The sequence below is a fragment of the Nanorana parkeri genome, unplaced genomic scaffold (assembly GCF_000935625.1).
Source record: "Nanorana parkeri isolate BGI_ZX_2015 unplaced genomic scaffold, ASM93562v1 scaffold765, whole genome shotgun sequence".
In the NCBI taxonomy this organism is placed as follows: domain Eukaryota; kingdom Metazoa; phylum Chordata; class Amphibia; order Anura; family Dicroglossidae; genus Nanorana; species Nanorana parkeri.
Window position 1 is genome coordinate 738509 of NW_017307033.1, and position 12136 is coordinate 750644.

Genomic DNA, 12136 nt, shown 5'->3' on the forward strand with positions numbered 1-12136 from the left:
ATTTCACTTTGCTTTTCCTATCTTTGTTTTTTAATTCCTAAAAGGTATAATAATCTCCTTTGGCTCCAAGAAAGAGAATTTAAAAAGAGACCCGGCACTCGAAATATAAATGAAGATTTCACTGGTTCCTCCCTCTGACCTCATGTCACTTCTGTATCCTACAGTGATGTCAGCGGGAGGAACCAGTGAGAACTGTGGGGGGGGGGGTCACGGAGATTGACCGACAAGTGTCAGTTTCCCAGAGGGCTTTGGGGGATCAGATCACTGCAATGAAGCAGCACTGAGCAGAGCAGGCAGTAGGAAAGGTAAGTATTTAAGCTGTTGTATTATGTGACAGGGTCTCTTTGAAGTGTAACTTCAAATATATAGTATCTCCACTATTGCCATGCACCAATCACCCATATTTAAAATATAGTTGTGTTATGCAAGGTAGGGCAAATCAACGGCTTCATTTTAATAATCCCCTATTCACTACCCCACTGCTTCAATCAGTTGAAAGCAATGAAGACAGACTAATGTAAGCCAGCTAGGGCTGAGAACTTTTGCCACGCCCATGTGACAGTGGTGGGCCAATCACGAGGTACTGATGCTGTCAAAAAAAGTACTTCTCTGCAACTGGAAATACCAGAAATATGTTTGGTTTTTATTGCTCCAGGAGGCTGATTGGAGGGGCATTAATAGTGAAGGAAAGGTGAATATATGCTACTAGAGAAGGAGGCTGTTTTCTGTAGTCTTCGCTGGGCAAAGCAGTACTTGTAATGTCTGCAAATACAACATTAGTCTTCAGATTATTCCATGTGATCCTGTAGAGCCCAGACTGTGCATGGGGCCTTTACTTCCAAGCAGGGCAAGGCTAAGGCCCCATTCACACACGAATCGGCCTGCACGTACAGCTCCGTACCAAGTAGCTGCCAGGAAGGACAGGTGCTGTGTGTGATTAGTACGCAAGCCCCTGTCCTTCTCTATGGGGCTGCGCGGCCGTACGCCCCCCTACGCTCACCTCAATTGCAGGTCTGTAGGGGTGCGGGTGATCGTATTCATACGCCGCTGGAATGGATCCTGTATGCTTCCCGGCCAGAAAACCCGCACCCCTACGGACCTGCAATTGAGGTGAGCGTAGGGGGGCGTACGGCCGCGTAGCCCCATAGAGAAGGACGGGGGCTGCGTACTAATAACACGCAGCACCTGTCCTTCCTGGCAGCTGCTTGGTACGGCCCCGCACGCAGCTGTACGTGCAGGCCGATTCGTGTGTGAATTGGGCCTAAGCCCTGCTCCTCTCAGTGTCAATTCTTTTAAGCTGTGCATTTAAGCACTGCTGTTACCTTAGAAACATTTTAGGCCACGTCAGATTTACTTTAACAATGAGGAGAACAGACCATGTCCTGGCACAAAGCTGGAAAGTGTGTGCTTTACCAGCATTCATAACTTTCTGATGTCTCTCCAGTAGCTGCCAAGAAGACAACAACGAAGGCTCACCTACAAGTGAGAGATTTAATTGTGTAGTGCCATTAACCCCTTGTTGACACAATTCTCTGCTTTGTGTACAGTAATATTAAATAGGGATGCCAATACTAGTATTGGTGCCGATACCCAGTATTTGGGCGAATACTCGTACTCGCCAAAATGCTCCAATACTTACCTCTGATACCAGAACTTCCGGTCAGGGGGAGATCTCCCTCTGACCAGCACTACCGAGGGAGCATGGAGCCAGCTTCCTTTCTAATCAGTAAGCCTAGCAGTGGGTTATGACCCACCTCCCGGATTAGCTAAGAAGCCTGGCTTCACTTGTTGCTAGGCAGCATGGTTTCCTAACCAATCAGGAAGCTGGGCGGCACACAATGACTCGCTGCCCGGCTTCCTGATTGGTCAGGAAGCCTTGGCAAGTGAAGCCGGATTTCTTTCACTAGAAAACCAGCTTCACTGGCAATCAGGAAGCCGGGTGACGGGTCACGATCCACCGCCCGACTTCCTGATAATCGGGGCACAATGCACCGGTACTCGGTATCGGACAGTACAGAAATACAATTATCGGTACTCGTACTCGATACCGGAAAAAAAACGGTATCGGTCCATCCCCGATATTAAAAAAGCTAATATTTTTGTATTAGTACATAAACATTAAATTATTTTATCATCAAATCAACTGCTACATCATTTCATTTTCCATCGTCACCAGTCTATCCATCTATAATTCTGAAAATAGTTTATTCTCACCTTCTCCACTAAGTTTGGCTGGCCTTCTCTCTCGTAATTTTGAGGCGGATGGCCGAGATGCTTTGGATGAAACAGACAACTGCAAAAAAAATAAAAATACATATTTTTTAAGTCTCTCTGAAATCTAACCAAGCTTACCCATATGATTTTTAACCCCTTCGTGACTGACGACCTACAGTGTACGTCGCCAGCATCGGGGCTGTTTAAACAGACTCCCGGTGACTTTTGCCGCCGGGACTCTGTTTAAACTTGTAGAGCCGACTGTCGGCTTTAACTCTGAAATCTAACCAAACTTACCCATATGATTTTAAAGGCTCTCTGAAATCTAACCAAGCTTACCAATATGATTTTAAAGGCTCTCTAAAATGTGTACACGCTTACCCATATGATTTCAAAGTCTCTCTGAAATCTAACCAAGCTTACCCATATGATTTTAAAGGCTCTCTAAAATGTGTACACGCTTACCCATATGATTTCAAAGTCTCTCTGAAATGTAATCAAGCTTACCCATATGATTTCAAAGTCTCTCTGAAATGTAACCAAGCTTACCAATATGATTTCAAAGTCTCTCTGAAATGGAATTAAGCTTACCCATATGATTTCATAGTCTCTCTGAAATGTGTACAAGCTTACCCATATGATTTTAAAGTCTCTCTGAAATGGAATCAAGCTTACCCATATGATAAAATATACACACCCATGTTAATTTTGAAAGAAAACAATGCACTACCGTAGTCCACCTCCAAACAATCATATTTCAGTTTTTCTGTTTTCCAATGGTTATAAAAGTTAAAGCCATACTCCGTGAAATAAAATGATGATTTACACACTGCACTGGGTGTGCAAATTATTATGAAAAAGCTCTGTTATGTGTGGAGGGCCGCTGAAAAGTATGAAAATCTTACCTTGCAGCATACTGGCTCCTACACATAATGCCAAACTTCTGGGGAAGTGAGGGATGCATCTCGAGCAGTGAAGTGCTCCAGTTGCATCCCTGCCTCTCCAACTACTTGCCCTTTCACAAAATGCCTTGTATTTTTCTCAAACAAAACAAGGCATTCTGTGATTGGAGGAGAGGGGGCAGGGATATGACATCATATCCTACCCTCCAATCACAGAGTATTCTTTGAGAAAAAGCAAGGGATTTTGTGAATGCGCAATTAGCAAGGAGGGCTGGGGATGTGACTGGAGCACGTCACTGCTCCAGTTGCATCCCTCACTTCCCTCAGCGCCCAGAAGATCACCATTATGTGTAGGAGCTGGCATGCAGCAAAGCTAACATGTTTAGACTTTGCAGCAGCACTCCACACATAACACACAGCTTTTTAGTGATCATGTATATGCCCAATGTGGTGTGTAAATTATAATTTGTTCCTGGAGCAACATTCACCATATTTATTCCCAGAGGATTTTTGTAAAAGTCATTCTGAATTGAGAAAGCTGGTTGGGTGACCAGCAAAATGACTTGAAGAAAAAGACAGCAAGTCCAGTTGCTTTGATTTATTTTTCCCAGATTATATTTTTTACAGCAGTTTGGCTTTGAGTAAGCAATTGATTAATATCAGTGTGTTAAAAATACCACACTTTCTTTTTTCCACCAGCAACAAAAGTATTACATTTAGCATGGAGATTATGTAGCTTCCATTAGTAAAAACTAAACGTGTGGTTTTCAAGACTATTTTATGAGGTACAGGAAGTAGGACACTGCTAACGTGTTTATATACCTCTCTCTCTGCGTCACGTTTGCTTTCTCTTGCAGAGGTGTCCGAGGATTTCTTTGCAGACTCCTCTGATGTTTTATGCTGATAAAAGAGAAATGGAGTCTTAGAACTGTGGAAAGTATGCTGCTGAGCTAATGATGAATATATTATATTGCACAAAGAAACACAGCTTTTCATTCTCTTTGATCTGCAAAAAGTAATGTAGATGTACTAGAGAATGACCTTGCATATGCACTACTATTCAGAATTCTATTATTGACACTATACGGAGTGCCAAAGTATCTAGTCAGTGCCAGAGATCAAAGAAATATGAATTCTAGTTGTGTGTTAATATATAATTAGCCACATTATAGTTAGCATTGCAGCCAAGGCCTAGCTATATATTATTTGACTACGGTTTTCTATAAATAATACAACGTCTGTATTAGGAATGCAACGAAATGGAATTTTGAGACCAGACTAAAAAATTTGTCAGGCCAAAACCAAAAATGACGTTTTCTTTTTTCCAACCTTTTTAAAAAATGTTTTCTTTTTCTTTTTTAACTTTACTGCTGTAGGCTCTAGAGAAATATCTCCCTGATATTTCCCTTTTAAAATAGAAAAAGAGATTGGGGACACAGAGTCCTCAATCTCTTATTCTGCAGCACGTTATGAATGAACAGGAAGCCTCTATACTGAGTGTTCTTGTCTATTCATGCATTGAGGATATAGTGTGCTTACTATGCCCACAATCATGAATGAACAGGAAGTGATGTAGAACACTTCCCATTCATTCATAACTGGGGAAAAAGCAAGCACACTATGTCCAGTTATTTACAAACACTCAACGATCAGCTAATCACTGAGAATTTGTATACCGCTCTCCATCCTGAAATCGGCTGTCACAGGAGGCCGAGCGGCGGTGGGGGGAGGAGAGCTCCGTCTTCTGTGACGGATCACAGGGCTCTCCATCCTGACACATTAGGCGGAGCCGGGAGGAGAGCACGGCTTCCTGTAACGATGACAGCTGTCAGCAGCCCGCCCCACTCCAGGCATCCTGACTGTTGTCACCGCCTGCTCAGCCTCCTGAAAGCTTCATTCCTACACGATGGGCGCCGGCCACTGCATCATAAGGCACACAGACTGGCGTCCAGCATGGAGGAGAGAAGCTAGGGATACACTGAATTTTCGGACACATTTTCGGCGGTCATGGTACTTTTGACAGTTTGCCAAAAGTGCTATTTTCTGACAAAAATTTCGGTGCATCCCTAGTCTATATGCATGCCAGAATGAACGATCAGCACTGCACTCAGTTCACTTGCGTTATTACCTTTCGTTCTGATCTTGCTTCCTCTGGTTTTTCCTTTCTGTCCCCTTGTTGCTCATTTTCCCTTACACGTTCTTTTCTCCTTTCCGGATCCCTTTCTCGTCTTCGTTCCTTATCCTGTTCCCGTGTTCTTGTCCTCTCATCCCTGTTACGGTCACCACGATCTCTGTCCGTTTCACGACTGCGATCTTCAGGATCTTTCTCTTTTTCCAGGTTTCGCTCCTTCTCATGTTCTCTCTCTCGGCCTCTTACTTTTTCTTTATCTCTTGTTCTATCCCTCTCTTTTCCATGGCTCCCTTCACTTCGTCTTTCTCTGTCCCCGCCTTTCTCTTTATTTCTGTCTTTGTCAGTTTCTGACCGAGACTCTTTTATTCTGCTTTTCTCTCTATCATTTTTTTCTCCTTCTCGCAATCCATCTTTCTCTGTCTCTCCCACTCTTTCCCGTTCCTTCTTTTTTTCTCTCTCAGAATGTTTTTTTTCCTCATCCTTCAGCTGCTGTCTGTCTTTTCTGTCTTTGCTCCCACTTCTTTCCCTGATTTCAGACTCCTTCCTGTCCTAAAACACAAGATAAACAACATTAGCTTTTAGCAGTTAACGGTTAAACACTGTTACCAAGACAGTAAATAAAGTGAAATCTACAATTTTAGAGAGGTCATGAAAGCAGTACCAGACGTGACGGAAGATCTCCCAAACAGCCCTCACACAGACAGTAAAAAACAACCTGATACGGTTTTAACTGTTTTGGCTATACATACAACTTTAATAACACCACCTTCCATCCCGTTGTCCAATAGGCATATTATGTGACCTGGAACAAGTGATCTTTGAACTCACTAGCATGTTTGTACAAAGTCCTTAGACAGTAAAGTAGGGATGATAGCTTTGTAGGTTACACCTTAAAAAAGGACAGCAATTGCAGCTCCCCTATTTATGTACCGTTAGGTTCCTTTAAGATGTCATTAGGCTAATTGCACTTCATCCTCGATATCCTGATAAGGGCAGCAAGTGTACATGCCTACCTCTTTCTCCCTCTGGCTCCTTCGTTCTTCATCTTTTGCCTCTCTGTTCTCTTTATCCTGAGACTTGGTGCTTGATGAAGGCTTCCCTTTAGGTTCCAGTTTTTCTCCTGTTAGAACCCTCTTCACAGCATCATCACTGGATAACTAGATATAAAATTAAAAAAGGTTGAATATTTAAGTCAGTGTCATTTAGTATGTCATACTTCCAGTTCTGTCATTCTACCCAGAAACCCACCCTTAAACCCTTTGAGTAAAATGTGAAACGCGGGAAAAAGTAAAACGTATTAGGTGTTGCCCCCAGCAACCATAGTCCCATTAATTTTATTAGAGCAAGTCTTTAAATATAAATCTAGTAAGAGGCTGGCTAACATGACAAACACATGAACATTTCCAGTCCTTCCTTCCTGAAAACACACCAGCTAATGTATGGATTAGAATTATGAAAAACAATCTTGTTCAAGTGGACACATACTTTATTCAAACAGCATTTCCCTAAGGCCTGTAGGAACTCATTCGTCTTCTCCGGTTCATGTCCTGCCACAATACGAGCTGGCTTCACAGACAGAGGTTCTCCAATCACCAGACCAACTACATCTATTGCTTTCTGTAAGAAGCTGATTTTGGAATCCTTATCCTATGAATTACAAACAAACTGCAATTAAAATGGAAAATTGACAAGTAAACGTGGTAAGAGAGAATTAAAGCACATACATTGCTGTAAAAAAGTAGTTACTCCAACCTATCCAAATTTTGATATAGAAGGTTTTCAGATCTTTAACCAACATCTGACATTAGATCAAAAGGTACTGCTTCTACTCCTATACTCTCAATAAAACACAGGAGCTATACTGGTTATCAATACTAATTAAAAAACTAGGGACACTTGAAGTGAGGAAGGATCCATGTACAAGAACAACATAATGATCTCAATCCTGAAATATTTGACACAGCTCTAATTTTAAGTGGGCCTGAACTCAAAAAGTGAATTGCTATGTATTGATGACAGCTAGCTAATTGTACCTAAACAGTACCCAGAAAAATGTACCCTTTGTCTGAAATTCCTCCTGAAAAAAAACAGCAGTGCACTTCCTGGTATGTGAGGGACACTCCTGTGTACAGCCTCATAGCTGTATATCTTTAGTGTGAGATAAAAGGCACTACTGTCTCTGAATGCTAGTCTGAGAAGATTTGGGGTGAGATTTGGATGGGGATGCCACTACTGTGCTGATCACAGTTTGCTTCTTCATGTCAGAGTCTCCAGAAAGGAAAAGTCCTCTACCAAGATGGTCACCTCCCCACAGAGACAAAGTGCAAAAAAATGCATTGTATGTTAGTAATGGGGAAGATCAGATGCAGGTAGACCACAGGCAATGCTCATGTCTAACTTCCTTGCCTTCAGTCTGCCTTTTTTTGGGTACAACTTCCACAGCACAGTTCCTAGTAAAATTTTGTTTTACCTAAATTCTATAAGCAAAGCCCACTTCACTAGCCGTTTGTATACAGTGAGATATGTAAATTGTAAAATCTTCCCAAAAGGACCACACATTATAATGCGTTATTAAAACATGAGCATAAATTATCAAATTTACAAAAGAACATTGGAAATAGAATAGAGTGGTAGAGTATGGATAATGTAAGGTTAGGATGTGACGCTTACTCCACAACAATGATACAACAGATTGACTAAACAGGTTTAATAACATGTTAGATACTCTTCTTATAGGCTTGTTGCAGTTTTACCCCTCTGGAATTACAGGCAAAGTACAATATACACAGAGAAATACACCTTTACCCATTTACCTACCATAGTATTGGTACTTCTTTTCAGACAGTGTTGTGAAACGCATATTCCTGCCACAATGTAAGGCTAAATAATGACAGCCATATTTTCTGGCTCAGCTTTATAGTCTCCTGTGTAACCTGCATGCTCTCAGTACAGGACAGATATGACCTGCACCTGATCTCCTAAGCTGCATAATTATTATCAAATAAAACAGAAGGTAAACAATAAATGTCAAACTACAATAGAGTCTATAAAAATAAAGTGTCAGGTTGTCATGCCGATCCCTTTTTTCAAGTAAGTGCATCTAAAAAAGTAAAAATAAAAAACAGAACACAAAACCCGACTACATGTAAATGAAAAAGGTAAATATCACTGATATTTACCGATCCTCCGCTCAGCCACGCACAGAGCCGCTGCCATCCTGAAACTGACAGGATGACAGCGGCTCCGGTCTCCTCCCCGCTGTGACGGCCGCACGGCGCCCTTGTTGCCATGGCGCCCTGTGCGGCCGCACACCGCTAAGGCCGGCCCTGGCTGCATCAACCTGATTCATGGCAGGTTCACACCATTCTCGGGACCAGATCTGGTCCGGAAAATGGTGTGATCCTGCCCACAGTTCCAGTGCATTCCAGACCAGAGAAAAATTATGCATTTTTCTGGTCTGGAACGGACTGCGCTGGTGTGAACAGAGGCCCGGAAACAATCTGGTCTGGTCTGGAGATGATCTGGATGTGGTGTGAATGGGCCCTTAAGCTGCTTTTGCTTCACACTGGCATGTACGGGGAGAGAAGAAGTTGTTCTAAAGCAAAACAAAGCCTGACACGGAAAGCTGCAAAGCTGAACTAAGGATGTCATTTGAGTGGCTGAACAGAATCACAAATCGTTTGGCAGGTAAAACACTTCCCATATATCATATATTTTTTTATTTTCTAATTAGAAGTTTGCCCTATGTTCCACTGCAAGTACATTAACACAAGCTTGAGTGACAATCTGACATACTTAAAACAATTGCAACAGATAACCTTGGAACACCAAAGAATGAGGAAGAGCTGCCTGTAGATAAAAGTGAGTCAGACACAGAGATCAAGCAAATTGTGTTCGCTTGAGTTGACTGCTGGACTATTCTTCCCAGAAATCATATGTCTTGACATACACACTTGGATCTCAGGAACATGCCTCCAAATAATTAGCAGCCATCTTCAGTGCAAACCTGACAAAAAAAATATTTTATTTTAACTGCACTATGTCTTTATTTTTCATAGAAATCACTTCTAGATTTATTTCTCTGAGATGTATCCGCCCCGTATCTCTCTTGCAACAATTCCTGAACCTCTGGCCAGGGAGAACGCAGAAGGGGCACCTGACCCTGGAAGTACATATCCCATAAACTATTGTGGGCCTATTGTACTGAGCAGAGAGAAGGATGTAGGAGCCAATCTACAACTGGTGGGCAAAGCTGGGATAAATGACACAGAACTAATTTCTTGTTCGTGTAAATGCAGCTAGACTGAATCCACCTAGACACTGCTCAAAGATTAGGTGGGCATTTAGCCAAATAAAAATATCAGGCTCCATTCACACTGGAGCGGCTGTACGAAGCAGCTCTAAACAGAAAAAACAATGCACTTTCATGTGCATTGTTCAGACTATTTACATATAACATTTGCGTCCCGTGCGGTCTTCCGCACGGAAAATGCAAACGCTATTTGTCAATGGACCCTTACGTGAATTCAGATGCATTTTGAAATGAGCTCCAAACATATCTGGAAATATGTATTTTGATGCCTGTAAGCATGAGGCCTAAGGACTGGTAAACTGAAATATGTATATTGTTTTTGTTCTTGGGTTTACATATCCTTTAAAAGGAGAACTATGGGGTTAGGGCTTTTGCCCATAGTTCTCCTTAGGGTAACGGGAGGACACAAACTAGCGTCCTCCCGTTACCCTAAGCTCAGTATACCGCAAGCTACAACTCGCGGTATACTGAGACGCCGCAGCCGGAGCAGATCCCGACTTCGATGAGGCAGAGCCCGACTATCTAGAGGCAGAGCCAGCTGTACCCTCCCCCGTCCGTTACGCCAGTCAGCGCTGGAGGACCGGAGCGGGGAATCCAGCCCCTCCCCTGTCACGGCAGAGAACCGTGACAGGATCGAGAGGTGAGCGAACGCCGGTATATGTTCGCTCACCTCCCGATCTACTGAGCCGACCTGTGACAGTCTCATTGTCACAGGTCGGCTAGAACTATGAGGTGAGTGAAGAGCACTCACCTCATAGTTCTCCTTTAATATTACTTTTGTGTAACACTTACAATACAAATGTTACTCCAATGTTCTGATCCATCGGTGGTACAACATATCTTCATTATTTGTTTTATAGTATACATTTGATCAAGTGAAGAGAGGATATTAGTCAAACCTAAAATAATGTATTATTTGACAAATATACTGGAGATGTAGAAATGTATAAACCAGTATCCAGAAGCAGACAATATCTAGAGAGGGAAGTACATGAAGCAGACAGCTAAGGAATGTCTGCCACAAATTTTACTGGCCTAACTACCTCCCAGGAATATTCAGCCATTGTAGCTTGTCCTTGTGTTCATCTGCAACTGGGCAACAATAGTGACGTTTATGTGGAGGTTGCCATGTAAGTGATAGCTCGGGAATGTGCCATGTTGTCAAATAGGAAATAAATGAATCAGCTCTATAGGGTTCTATCACAAATTTGAACAGGTCAGGTAAATACAAAATACAGGCCTGTAGATGGAATGAGAAATTGTCATAGGTCGGCGGATACATCACATACTTGTCATTCTGTTTATCTAGAATTATTACGGCTGTACCTATTGGTGAATTTTACCATACAACTGAAAGTTAAAAAATAAAGAGGGCAAAGCGGGATGTAAAAGGGTTATATAATTAAATCATTAGTTGCACTTTAAATACTGAATTTACTAAAACAAAAAACTGTTGTCATTGAATGTATTCACTGACACATCGCTGTAAAGTGCAACTGAGGACAATCCAAATAAGAATCTGTGGCATGATTTGAAGATTGCTGTACACCAACACTACTCGTTTAATTTGAAGAGCTGGAGCAGTTTTGCCTTGAAGAATGGATAAAATCCCAGCGTCTGTGCCAAGCTTATAGACAGCAGCTGTAATTGCTACAAAATGTGGCTCTACAAAGTATTGACTTTTTGAGGAAGAGGGGTGTGAACACTTATACACATTTCACGAATGGTCAGTGAGAAGCTGGCCAAAGCTCTCAATCACAAGAACCAGTCAACATTTACACAAGATAGACTCCAGGATTTTAGGGCTTTTGGAGAACCCTGGATCAGTGGTTCTCAACCTTTCTAGGGCCGGGACCCCTTGGTAACATTTGCCAAGTTGTGATGACCCCCAACGGAGCGCTGGACTCCAGAATTAGTAAGGTGCTGGACTTGGGACTAAAAATAGAAGCACACTCACAAGAATACAAGCCCTCTCCAGCCCCTGCTACCTGCTTGCCTGCTCTGTCTCCATGCAGCCTTCTCAGCCCCAGCACTGCTTAGACGCCCGCCTCCTGCAGAGCTCCCATTGTATGGGAGGCAGGAGCACAGCAGCGACTGTGAATAGAAAAGCCCTGCTGTACACACTCCCCGGCCACTAGATGTCACTGCAGCGGCCAGGGAGTTTGTATAGCTGCATTTTTATATTCACAGCCTCTGCTGTCCTCCCGCTGACTGACACTGCTGCGCTAGGAGGAGGCTGAGGAGCCTTTCACCTAGCGCAGCAGAAGTGGAGGCTCCGACCCCCCTCAACAGTGAGTTGCGACCCACTTTTGGGTTGCGACCCACAGGTTGAGAACCGCTGCCTTAGATGAAACTCGCATGCATATTATGGAATACAACTTTGCTTAATAAAGGCAGGCAGATTTTTGGGAAGGAATGACACTGCCCCTTGTCTAATCAGAGAACATCTATTATTCAGCAAGCGAAATACTAGGCGTCCTCTGAATGGCTGCTATACTCCGTGATGACTCTGTGTCTTAACAGCACAGGGAAATTGTTCAGCATAGAGACTGTAGCAGAGACCCAGAAGGCGGATTG

At 42.8% G+C, this 12136-nt stretch overlaps 1 protein-coding gene across 1 annotated transcript in view; it reads right to left on the reverse strand.

The window, feature by feature from the left end:
- The window catches only part of TRAF3IP1 (TRAF3 interacting protein 1), a 47172-nt gene that overhangs the window by 27673 nt on the left and 7363 nt on the right, over window positions 1-12136 (reverse strand). The window contains exons 3-7 of the mRNA XM_018564614.1: window positions 6733-6894; window positions 6261-6404; window positions 5245-5796; window positions 2193-2293; window positions 707-755 (exon numbers count right to left, since the gene is read on the reverse strand). Coding sequence (XP_018420116.1) covers window positions 707-755; window positions 2193-2293; window positions 5245-5796; window positions 6261-6404; window positions 6733-6894 — 1008 coding nt within the window. The remainder of the gene's footprint in view (window positions 1-706; window positions 756-2192; window positions 2294-5244; window positions 5797-6260; window positions 6405-6732; window positions 6895-12136) is intronic.